The sequence below is a fragment of the Pipistrellus kuhlii genome, unplaced genomic scaffold (genome assembly GCF_014108245.1).
Source record: "Pipistrellus kuhlii isolate mPipKuh1 unplaced genomic scaffold, mPipKuh1.p scaffold_m20_p_1, whole genome shotgun sequence".
NCBI lineage: Eukaryota > Metazoa > Chordata > Mammalia > Chiroptera > Vespertilionidae > Pipistrellus > Pipistrellus kuhlii.
This window is the reverse complement of record NW_023425404.1, coordinates 42,328,858-42,342,235: the sequence shown is the minus strand read 5'-3', so window position 1 is coordinate 42,342,235 and position 13,378 is coordinate 42,328,858. Positions and strand designations below refer to the sequence as shown.

General features: G+C 35.9%; 1 protein-coding gene across 4 annotated transcripts in view; it reads left to right on the top strand.

The window, feature by feature from the left end:
• UNC13C (unc-13 homolog C) overlaps positions 1-13,378 on the top strand; it is a 503,072-nt gene that overhangs the window by 201,175 nt on the left and 288,519 nt on the right. For 2 of the 4 annotated variants that reach the window (XM_036441415.2, XM_036441408.2), the window contains exons 5-7: positions 1,456-1,534; positions 2,792-2,797; positions 3,182-3,253. In XM_036441415.2, the coding sequence (XP_036297308.1) occupies positions 1,456-1,534; positions 2,792-2,797; positions 3,182-3,253 (157 nt within the window). The remainder of the gene's footprint in view (positions 1-1,455; positions 1,535-2,791; positions 2,798-3,181; positions 3,254-13,378) is intronic. The other 2 variants (XM_045582381.1, XM_036441424.2) reach the window with 1 other exon arrangement.

The window sequence follows — 13,378 nt, the reverse complement described above, 5'->3', positions numbered from 1 at the left end:
ATGTCGACCCATGAACCAGGAATTCACCATTAGATTCCTGGTCGGACACATGCAGGGATTGTGGGCTGTATGCAGGAGGTAGCTTATCATAATTCTCTCTTATCATTGATGTTTCTATTTCTTTCTCATCTCTTCCTCTAAAATCAATTTTTAAAAAGGCTGACACTAAAGTGGAGGTTAGCAAAATTTTGCATGTTAGGTGAGCATAAGGAGAAGCTATTATTTGTATTTTAGCATCATTTTGGTTGCATAAAAAAACTAGTTTTAATGGAATAAAAATTAAATTCAATGTATTAAACTCATTTTAATAAGCATAACTATTAATATATTTTAAATTGCAAAAATTGCATGTTTATTATAAAAACATGACCATAACCAAATTTATAACATAGTAAGAGTCTTCTCATTTTCTCTCACTAATTTCACTCTACATAGATAACTGTAGTTACTAATTAGATGAATATTGCTCTACATATTTTCCATGTCCATATAAACACACACTTGGGATCATACTAAGTTTATTAACATGCAAAATTGTAGAGCATTTTTTTTTAAACATAATATATTTTGAGAATTTTTTCATATAAACACAGAGATTTATTTCATTCATCCTAATTATTGGGTTCTTCCCATTGTATAATATACAATAACTCATCTAATCAATATACCATTGCTGAATATTTAGGTTGTATAGCTATTGTTTCTATTACAAAAATAGTGCAGTGAACATTATTCTATAACAAATTATTTTAATCTGTGCATTTTATCTGTGGATAAATTATGATAAGTATAAATTATTGTATTAGCATAATTACAAATTTTTTCGATTTATATCCTTGAGGTGCCACTTTTCAGTTTAATCTGTGAAAATTAAACACAAATATATACCATGGTATAGAATATAACATATATTTTACTGTGTGTGTATGTGTGTGTGTGTGTGTGTGTGTGTGTGTGTGTATGTGTATTGTTACCATTGCAAGGAGACCAAACTTGCACCAAACTGTTTGGTACAAAGATCCATAGGCCTATCAATTTTTATTATCCTACCTGTGATATTGAAAATAAAACAGTGCATCAAAACAGGCTGCAAATATTTTAAAGTTTTAATGTATGAAATATCCAAAAAGAGAAATAATCACTATTTGTGGTAGTTAGAGTCTCTCCTCTCATTGGAAAGCTCATAGTTTATTGATTTTTAGAGAGAAGAAGGGAGAGAGAGAAACATCAATCTGTTCCTCCTGTATGTGCCCCAACTGGGGATCAAACCCACAACCTGGTATGTATCCTGACTGTAAATAGAATACACCACCTTTCAGTGTATATAGCAATGCTCCAACTAATTGACCAGGGCTCTATTTAACCTTTTTCACAGCTTTTTAACTTATGAACACTGGGATCTTTCTTCTAGGAAGTCAATTGCTCATTGGAATCATTTCTTTTTCCCTCCATCAGGGCTGGCTGGGGACTTTATGGTATTGACAGTATGCCAGATCTCCGAAGGAAAAAAACTTTGCCTCTGGTACGGGATGTGGTAAGTCACTCCTGCTGAATTCTCTTTGCATGTGTTCTCTCTGTCTTCGTTAGGTGTCATCTTGTCCTTCTCATTAAATAACTGACCTGTAAATATTTTATAGAATAGAACATATAAGAAGCTGGATTCTAGTTATATTTATTATTTCTTTAAAATCTATTAGGTGGAGAAAATAACTCTAACCTTTTGACAGCTCTGTATATTAGTTGAAATTACAAATGGAGTTAAAATGACCCTATAATTGAGCAAAAAGAAGTCACACAGCATGTCAAGTAAGCTGCTGCAACTGGCTTGGATGTGTTCCATGTTATGAATGACCACAAGTTTAATTTGCTGTTCAAGGCTTGATTTGAAGTTATTCACCTTAACTCAGTAGTGTTTAACATTTATAAAGCAAGCAGATAATATTAATCATTTTTATTCTATTCTGTTAATATCAAGTCTAGCCAAATTAATAAATTGTTCCATGGCCTAAAGAAAACCATGGCTCCCGAGTCATTATAATAATCATTAGCCCTGAACATAACTCTTAGTAAATCAAGCTCTCCTATAATGAGATATACTGGGGAGCATCTAGAGATGCAAAGAATTAATAATGTTCTGTATTAGATTATGAAAACAAATAGCCCATCAGCATAATAAAGAATGTTTTCTGACATCCACAATGTCTTCACATTTTTTTCTGGAGGCATATTCTTAATAGTTTATGACATAAAAATATATTTTGTCTCAGAGAAACCAAAATTTCTTTGTATAAGTAACTTCTTTTTAATCTTCACCCAAGGACATGCCTTTATTGATTTGAGAGAGAGAGAAAAGTAGAGGAAGTGAGAGAAAGCGAAAGGTTGATATGAGAGCAAAACATCCATCTGTTGCCTCCCACATGTGCTCCAACAGGGGATCAAACCCACAACCTGTGTATGAACCCATGACCTTTCAATGTACAGGATGATGTTCAACCAACTGAGCCACGCCAGTCATGGTGATATCAATAATTTTTAATTTTGCTATGAAAACCTTCATCTGAAAGCCATCACATTAGTTTTAAAGTATAATAGAAAGATACAATCCTGCCTAGAAAGATCTTTTTCTGAAAAGCATGCTATCTATGTCTGTTCTATTAGCTCAGAATCCTGCCATTGTAGTGTGGATGTTAATTTAAAGTGTTAGGTTTATTTAACATCATTATACTTTTTTCTCACCTTTCTTACGTCTAATTATGTATACTTTGTTTTCTCTGACACATGGAATCTTCAGGCTATGGTAAGTGATTATTTATTTATTTAATTACTATTTGCCAGTTTTCTCAAATGTACAGTACACTTATTCATGGAATAAAAGTGGGCATGACCACCTTGGGAAGAAAAATTCTAAAAGCCTCTTCTAGCCTGAAAGCCATAGCTGATTACCCTGCCTTAATCGACCTCAGTGTTCTCATCTATAAAATAGGGGTTGGGTTTGACAATCTAAGGGGACTCTTTCAGCTTTAATGTTCTACGATTCCTCATTCTAGATGAATTATCTGGCTACTGAAAATGGCAGGTCCTTATTGACCAAAACATGAACGATAGCCTATATTCTTACATTTTTACATTCTGCTGAGCAGTCACCTCATGTACCAATAATTCATAATTCTGTCTGTTTTAGACATTGGCTGCCCGGAAATCTGGACTCTCCCTGGCTATGGTGATTAGGACATCACTAAACAATGAGGAACTGGTAGGTGCAAAGTCATTGCTATGTATCCATCAAAGTCTGGTGGGAAAACCATCCTGTTTGATGCAGTCGTTTGCAGTGTTTGTTCCAGTACTCCAGGAATAACTGGGAGATGGGAAGAGTCTGACCCTAAAACAAATTTCCCTTAGGCCTCAGCTTCACTGTCCTACAAATTATCCATTGTTGCTCAACTATGCATAAAATGTCCCATCTTTAGAAATGTGATTCCATCCTAACACAATTTAGCTTTTATTCTCCCTCTAAAAAAACAGTCCTGTTAAAATTTTACATAGCTCAAATTTTGCCTAATTTAGGAGGCTTTCCAAAACACCTTCTGGCTGAGCTATTAGTTTCCTTATTTAAAAAAGCATTTAATTACTACCTCCATAAGATAGTATACTTAAGAGTGGGGGCTATTTGGGGTGAGTCCCAGATCTTCCATTAAATTACCGTTGTTGTATCTGGCAAGTTATGTAACTGCTGTAAACCTGAGTTCTTTCATCTGTATAGTGAGGTGACAATAAGAGGATTAATGGAGTGGATCTATGTTTAACACCCAGAATAGCCTAAAATATGGTAAACAATAAATACCTGTGGCTCCCTTTATTATTTTTCTTACTGCACTTAATTTTATTATTTATATAATCAACTTGCATAATCCTTTAGTTTTAGACTGATATCCCTGAGAGTAACATAATACTTTGTTTGTTGTTAAATATTTTCATTTGTGTTGCTTATACACTGTCTGGCGTGAGGTAGAAGCTTTTTAATTCTTGCTGAATGAAAGAAGATACAAGTAATCTGCAAATATCTAGGTCAGGGATTCTTAATTTGGCTCCTCAGACTCACTGGGGGGAGCTTTAAAACATGCCACCTCTGTGTGGGTCTCATTCCCAATGATTCTGCTTTAATTGGCTTCAAGTGTAGCCTGCATAGTTTTGAAAACTCTCAGGTGATTCTCACGTGCAGTGTATGTTGTGAAATGTAGCTCCATCCTGCACAGACGCCTCTGAGGCTTTCCCTCAAGACAATGTATCTCTGTCCTTTTCAGATGGAAATTAATATACTCTACCTCTCTCAATGTTAGTGATTTCGTCATTCTGATAGATTTTTTTTTTTTGCAAAATCATTACTTGTTATGAATTTCTATACCTTGATATTTACTGTAAACCTTATTATTTATATTTTTTCATTCTCTTCTTGTCATTGTCATCTTTCAAAAGCTCAAATTTCCTAGGTCTTATCAGCAAACTCCCCAATCTCAACATACATCAGCAAAACAATACATGTTTGTTTGAATATCTGAGTGTAATGGCAAGTTCAAACATTTTCTAATGTGCCAGGGAATTGAAATACTTTGGCTGCTTTCCCAGGGTCCTGGGAAACCATCTAATATTTTGAATACAATTTGGATGTAAGAGAATGTAAACATCTTCTGTATGATAAAGACCCATAATTGCTTGCTGAGTGTCTAGCCTTTTGCTTTTGAGGAAATAATTAAGGTCAAGGATTTTTATTGATATACTAGAGGCCCAATACACGAATATTCATGTAAGAATGGACCTTCATTTCCCTGGCTGCTGGCACTGCCTCTGCTCAGGCCCAGCCGCCTTTTTGCTCTGGCCCAGAGCTGCCTTTCTGCCTTCCCACTCTGCCCAGAAGCCCCTGATCGGCTGCGGCAGTGCAGAATGCCTGTGTCTTCACCACAGCAATGACACAAGAGTCACGCCCTGCCTGGCGGCAGCTTGGCGCCTGCATATACAAATTAGCCCTCCATCTTTGTTGGGTCAATTTTCATACCACTCCTGATTGGCTGGCGGGCAATGCAAAGGTATGGTCAATTTGTACCTTACACTTCTATTACTGTAGATTCCTACACTATTCCTTTATTTTTATATTTTAAAATATGGTATGAAGTACAAATACTCATTGGTATAAGAAGTACAAATACTCATTGCTATAAGAACCTAAGAAGAGCTCAGCATGTGTGGTATAGTGGTAGAGTGGAGGTCACAGTTTGATTCCTGATCAGGGCACATGGAGTAAGGTCTCTGAACATTTCATCTGGCTTAACAATGCAAAAAGAGATAGCAATCTAGTATCTATATACAGGAATAATAGTCTGTCTCATACTAAACTACCTAGCTTGGCCCTTGCTCAAAGCATGTTTCCTCAGTGTGGACTCAACAGTGGGACAATCAAAGTAGAGCCATTCAAAATTAAAGAAATATTAATTGACTACTATGTGTCAAGCATTGTTTCAGGTTCTGGAAATAGGACAGTCAACAACTCAGCTGAAATCTCTGCTCTCATGAGGCTTTAATATAGGAGGAGGGGAGCTGGCAGAGAACAGACTGGTGGTTGCTGGAAGTGTCAGGGTTTGGGAAACTGAGTGAAAAGGATGATGTGATTGACAAGTACAGATTGGTAGTTACAAAATAGTCACCGGGATGTAAAGTACAGCTAGGGAATATAGTCAGTAATATTGTAATAACTATTATGTATGATGCAAGTGGGTATTGGAACTATTGGGGAAAGCACTTTATGAAGTATATGATTTTATAACCACTATGTTGTACACTGGAAACTAATACAAGATAATAGTCAATGCAAACTGTAACTGAACAATAAAATTACACACACACACACACACACACACACACACACTAGAGGCCCAGTGTTTGAAAATTCATGCACTGAAGGGGGGAATTCCTCAGCCAAGACTGCCCCCTCCGACAGTCTGGGAGCCCTCAAGGGTGGAAGGTGACCAGATGATCAGGGGAAGGCAATGTACCCATCACACCTCTGCTGCTGCCACTGCCTGTGTGCAAGCCTCAGCCATTCCTGGTTACCTGAGCCTTGGGCCGGCCCTGGTGGCTGGGAGACTGAGGGTGGGTCTGGCCACACTGTGCGCTTGCCACACCCCTGGTGAAGCTGAAAGGACTAATGGACTCTGGCTGAGGGGACTGAGCAGCGCCATTTTGTGGCTACGGGCACTGCCATCTTTGAGGGTGCAGCAGTCAATTAGCATATTTCCACCTCACTGGCTGTGAGTGCCACCATTTTTAGGAGGGCTTGATGGTCAATTAGCACATTCCCTCTTTATTAGATAGGATAGTGGTAAGGGAGATGAGATACTATGTTTTAGACTGTTGTTGCAGGTCATGATGGAATATTCTAGCAGGCAGGAGTTATAGAAACTCAAGCAGAATGAGAAATACAATTCACCAAGCCTAAAAAGAATTCTAGAACCCTGTTTTTTTTCTATCTGGGTTTATGATCCTGTTCAGGAGTCTGGTCTATTGGCATGCTTCCAGGATTTTCCATTCTAAGTAAGGGTTGGTTTGTCTAGGTCAGTGGTAGGCAAATTCATTAGTCAACAGACCCAAATATCAAGAGTACAACCATTGAAATTTCTTTTGAGAGCTGAAAACCGACTTCTGAGCATGGGCCATGAAGTTTCGATTGCACTGTACATGTGTGCCCACATGTGGTATTTTGTGGAAGAGTCACACTCAAGGGACCAAAGAGCTGCATGTGGCTCATGAGCGCAGTTTGCTGAACACTGGTCTAGGAGACTGTGGGTCCTTCTTCCAGTAATGGGATTCAGGGCCAGAAAAGGACTTACAAGAGCTAGGTATGGGACTAATCAGGAGATCAGACCTGGGTCATATTCCTAGCCTTATACTAAAGAGATAACATGAAGGGTTGAAGCTGGTGAGAACACCTGTCTGCTCTGGGGCGTATTCCAGATGTTTTAGGCTCACATACATGTGGGTGCTCTGGACTATTGCTCAGGAACAGAGGCCTTTACAAGCCACATGAACAAGTGTTGGAGTGAAATGGGCCTGAATTACAACCTCAGCTCTACCTCTTACTACCTCTGAAAGCTTGTTTCTTATCGGTGCTCCTTGACTCCCTGAGACTTGTTCACCTCATCCTTAAAATGAAAGTGATAATAATTATCTCACAATTTATGCGAATTAAAAAATGTCTTGCCAGGCAGAACAGGTGGTAGTCAGTGAAGTAGGGCAGGACTTGTGTTGATAAATCCAGGGTGTATGCTAAGTTCAAAGTTTCCCTGTCACTTGGCAGCTGAGGGTCCAGTTTATAAGGAAACCAGCAGTAATGACACCAAATTTAAACACTATCTCATCTGGAAGTGTTGCTATTGGTTCTGCTTTCATCCTTCTTCCAAAGAACACAGGCATTGGCTTTAGATGTTGGGCCATCTCACCATTAGCTATAGAGACTTGATCAAGTTACAGAAACTCTCTTGACCTTGATTTTCTCATATGTTTGTGAATTATATAAGATTTTTGTATCTATGTTCCAATGGCCTTTGATTACTGTGTATTTGAGCAATTTAGGCATCAATAATAAATTAGCTTCATAAAGCAAGTTGAGAAATTTCCTTTTTGTCACTTCTCTGCAATGGTTTGCATGAAATAAATGCTGCTATAATTTGAAAGACTGGCAAAACTTGCTATTAAAACCATCTTTATTTTCTTAGGAAAGCTATTTGACAACTGAATCAATTCTTTAATATAATAATTCGATCCATTTTTAAAAAAAAACATTTCTTCTTGAGTCAATTTTGATACTTTTTCCCAGAAAGTTGTCCTTTTCCCCCCTAAATGTTCTAATTTAATACCACCAAATTATTCAAATAATCATAGTATGAGATAGAAATGCTAGTGCTGCTTTTATCTTCTCACCTTTATACTTTCTATCTTTTGTAAAATCTGTACTGTAAGAGATGTATCTGGAATTTGTTTTATTGACTCCAAAGTATTTCTTTGTTATCTATTTTGCTTATTTCTGTTCTCATAATGTTTAGATTCATCCTCTATTCTCTTTGTATTCATTCTGATGCTACTTTTGTAACATTAAGTTGGACATGTAGTTTATTAATTTTCTTTGTTATCAACTATTGCATACATACAGAGAATATTCACAAAATAAGTGAAGGAAATAAATAACAATAATACATACACTTAGGCATTCATGGCTCAGTTTTTGAAAGAGAATATTTCTATCCTATGTATTTCTTCCTCATTTTCTTTCTTATTCCTGTCTTAAATATTTTATGTCTATTTCTTATCACACTTGTCTATTTTAACATAGTTTCCTTTTTTTTCTTTATGAACATATGCATTTAAAATTATTCATTTTCTTTTCAGTTCATTTTAGTTGCATCAAACAAGTTATATATATATATAATGCTTTTACTATTGTCATATGATTATTTCATAACTGATCCACTGATTAGTATTTTGGCTCATCAATTGCATAGAAATTTTTTTAATCCTCCAAAGATAAGTCATATGGGTTTAATTTTCATTACTGGATTGTGTTCAGAGGATATGGTCTGTAGTATTTAATTGAGAATTGTTTTATGGCTTATTACATAATCAATTTTGTAGATATCCCATATGAGCCTTTCTTGTTGGGTACATTAATTTTGGGAGTTCTATACTACTAATAAACTGTTTCATTCAGTTTTGCTAACAAGCTTATCTTTTAGATGTTTTTCCTTTAAATATATTCTATGTGATATTAATGCAGCTGCACTAGATTGATTAGGTCAATATTTTCTTGATATAGTTTCTAGCCCCTTTTAAAATATCTTAATGTTGTATGTGTATCTCATAAATACTCTGCTTAATTTTTTAAATTCAATTTGAGGAGTTATCTTTTTACAGATAAATTCAGTTAGTTTATACTTAGATTTGTGCTTTGTGCTATTTCTTTTAAAAATTTTATTGTCTCTTTTTATCTCTTTTCCAATCTTTCTTTGTATAGACTGAGTTTTCTTTATTTTCCCTCTTCTCCATCAAATGGATTATTTATACTATTTCTCTTAATATAGTTAATATATTTCTTAAATGTTTAATAAACATACTTTATTTCTCAAAATTTAAAGTCTAATGAACAAAATAAACTGTTGAACAAAATAGATCCAGAGGCATAGAAGCATGGAACAGACTGTTGAATCTCAGAGGGTAGGCTGTGGTGGCTGGGTGGGTGGGAAGAGATTAACCAAAAAACTTGCATGCATAAGCCATGGACACAGATAATAGGGTGGTGAAGACCTGGGGCAGGGGGCACTGGTGAGCTATAAGGGGTCAATGGGAGAGGAAAAAAAGAGACATATGTAATACTTTCAACAATTAAGATTTAAAAATAAAATAGTTAATAATTTTGTCTGGAAAAAAAAAACATAAATAAAGATCTGAAAATACTTAGGCTCCCATTACTACCCTCTCTGTCCACATTAGGAGGAAGGCAAGTTTAAATATCATGTCTGGAAGTGGTCTGGAAACCTCAAGTTTCCAGCTCATGTGTTTTAACTGAGCTGCAAAATCATCTCTTGGGTTTCCAAAGAAACAACTTTTATAATTCTGACATTGTTTCTTTTTTTTTTTAATTTTTAATTGATTTTTTACAGAGAGGAAGATAGAGGGATAGAGAGTTAGAAACATTGATGAGAGAGACATCTATCAGCTGCCTCTTGCATACCCCCTACTGGGGATGTGTCCTTGACCAGAATCAAACCCGGGACCTCTCAGTCCACAGGCCGACACTCTACCACTGAGCCAAACCGGTTTCGGCAAATTTCTTTTTCTTTTTTATTTCAGGTATCTGGGGAATCTATTTCTTTTTTACTCTTTTACATATTAAATCTTTTTTCAATACATCTCAAGTAGGTTTTATTTACTTAGTCTGCCATGTTGTCAGATAAGTTTTCCAATATGTAAAATGAATGTACTTATATTTCTAGAGCCATTATAACAAATAGAAAGCACTTCAACAATTTTTGATACATAAACATATAGTAAATGTTAGTTATTGTGAACTGTTTGCACCACACAAATTTCCATGGCTGAATGTCTGGCTTTGCTTGGTCACACAAGAGAACAGTAGAATGAGGTCTCTGAAGTGGATAGTTACCCCCTTCCCTCTCTTCCTTGTACAATATCCTAACCCCTATTCCTGCTCTTCCATAGCCTCTGTCAGAATATTTGTAAGAACTCCCTTACAAATAGAGAAACCATCAACAAATCAACAAGAAAGCCCACTTCATGAGAGAACATGTTTGCCAATGTTATCACCGATAAGGGTTTAATCTCCAACATTTCCAGGGAACTTATACAACTTAACAAAAGGAAAATAAACAACCCAATCAAAAAATGGGCAAAGGACCTAAATAGATACTTTTTGAAGAGGACAGAGGAAAGCCAAGAGACATGAAAACATGTTCAAAGTCACTAATTATCCGAGAGATGCATATCAAAACGACAATGAGGTATCATCTCACACCTGTCAAAATGGCTATCATTAACAAATCAACCATCAACAAGTGCTGGAGAGGATTCAGAGAAAAAGAAACCATTGTGCACTGCAGGTAGGAATGCAGACAGGTGCAGCCACTGTGGAGAACAGTATGGAGTTTCCTCAAAAAACTAAAAATGGAACTCCCATTTGACCCAGTGATCTCTCTTCTAGGAATATATCCCAAGAAACTAGAAATATCAATCAGAAAGGTTATATGCACCCCTATGTTCATAGCAGCACAATTTACAATTGCCAAGATTTGGAAACAGCCTAAGTGCCCATCAGCAGATGAGTGGATTAGAAAACTGTGGTACATTTGCACAATGGAATGCTACACGACAGTAAGAAAGAAGTAATTCTTACCATTTACAACAACATGGATGGATCTGGAGAGCATTATGCTAAGTGAAATAAGCAAGTCAGAGAAAGATAAATATCACATGATCTTACTCATTTATAGAATATAATGAACAATATAAACAGATTAACAAATCAGATCCAGAGAAAAAGAAGCATCCATCAGACTTTCAAACCTCAGAGAGAAGGTAGGGGAGGGTGGAGGTAAGGGGGAGAGATCAACCAAAGGACTTGTATGCATGCAAAGAAGCCTAACCAATCGACACAGACATGTGGGGGGGGGGGGGGCATGAGTGGTGGGAGTTGGGGGAGGAATAAGGACACATATGTAATACCTTAATCAATAAAGAAAAAGAAAAAAGAAAAACCTCCCTAAGTCATATGCCCTAAAGCTTAAAAAAAAAAAAAGAATATTTGTAAGAACTCAGTCCATACTCCAAGTAAAATTCCATGTTAAAATTACTAAATAAATTTACCCCCAGTGGAGGAATTCACATTATATTTGGCTTTATTTTTAAGAAATTACTCATCATTTGTCACCTCCATATTTATATATACATTTTAATTTAAAGTTTAAATTGGAGAAAAACTGATACTTATAGTATATGACAAATCTACCCTAATTCCTTTTCAGACCATGTTCTGTCATAATATAGGGCACATCCTATCTTCTACTCTCCTTGAATTATTTAATTACCCACTTTGTCATTGTTCTGCCTTTTTTATTTGGACTCATCCTGCAAGTTACTTAGGTCAGTGATAATTAGTATCTGTTATAAAATAATCTGTGAAGTAAAAACAAATTACTTAGTAGTCTTCCATGGATAAGTACATAACTTTTAGTCTCTATTTGTAGTTTATCCAACAAAAAGTAATTTACCTGCGTAATTTTAGCTTCTATAATTGTGTGTGATGATTCTGATGAGTAAATCAGCCCTAAATTATGTCTGATTTTACACTCAGGAACTTACAGAATGGGGCAAAAGTAGGTTTACAGTTGTCTATATGGGAAGTAATACAATAATTAATGAATAATAACACACAAAGACATTATGTGTTTTGTGTAATTACAACTGCAAGCCTACACTGTATTTTGCCCCACCCTGTATTCTACCATTATTCTGACTTCATGTTTATAACAAATTTTAAAGGGCACACACCTAATCTTTGCTCTGCAAATGTTTCTGATGACTTTGTCCAGAAATAATAAGATGATACTTGTAGGACAGAAATAGTTATTTTTTCTATAAAGCATGCAATAAGCACACATCAAATATTTCAAAAGAGTGCAAAAATTTTTGAGGCTAGGAATGTTTTCATAATTCCATGAAGGAAACCCAAGGATGAAGAGGAAAATAGACCATTACCCAAGTCACTGGTTGCCGTCATAGGGAGGAAATGAGAAAAGCCACATGGCAGACAGAGGTAGATAAGCCGTGTGCCTGTCCTCAATACTAACAGTTGGTAGATTGGAATATTGATGGTCTAAAAACACTAGTCACTGCTCTGGGAAGGAGGCCTGATTTCTTTATTTCCTGGACTCATTTTAATTTCCTCATATAGAAAAGGCAATTCATTTCCTTCCAGTGTCCTAATTATTCAAAAAGTGACATATTAAGGAAACTCGCCTTATATTCCAATTTCTTGGATCAGAAATCCTTAACAAAATATTTGTCTAGAATGTGAGCATCCTCCACTTTGTAGTCTATAGTTTGTACTTGGCTACAGTGGTTTACCAGAATCAAAGCATTTCTCTTACTGTCATTTCTACAGATTAAAACAGTTTCTGTGCACAGTAAAAACAGCCTCCTTTTCTTGAATCACTTTATTAATATAAAAATGTTCTTTTTCCCTAATTGCAAGTATCTCGTCCTAACTATAAAAAAGGGGAAAAAGAGATAAAACCATTCCTAACTTCGAAAAATTACAAACTTTATTTTTTAAAAATGTTTGTGCTTTATAAATGTTTACAATGAGCATATGTTTTATTATAATAGGAAAATGCATGCATATGCTTGCTGCAGAAGATTTGAAAACTTCAGCAACCTTTGAAATAGATTAGAATCAAGTCTCCATAATTTCTGAATTCACTTTGTCCTTGGGACCTAGTCCCAGTCATTAGAGCTCTACTTGTTCTTGGGACCACTCTCTCCATGTGTTTGCTTCCTGGTTTACTGGGACCAGGGTCCCTAACATGATAACATAGCCAGTCCTATCCTTCACTTCAGCTAGGACCCTATTAGCTGTACCTACTTATTTTTTATTTTATTTTATTTTTTTGCCGCTCACACTACTACATTAAAAATAATATTATCTTCCCTTTAATCGAGCTCCTATAGTGAGTTACAGGCTTCCATTTCCCAGTTTTAGTGTGTCCCCTTGTTCTCTTCTGAATTGCTTTTTGTCCACTGCCCCTTAGCCTATCCTTTTGCT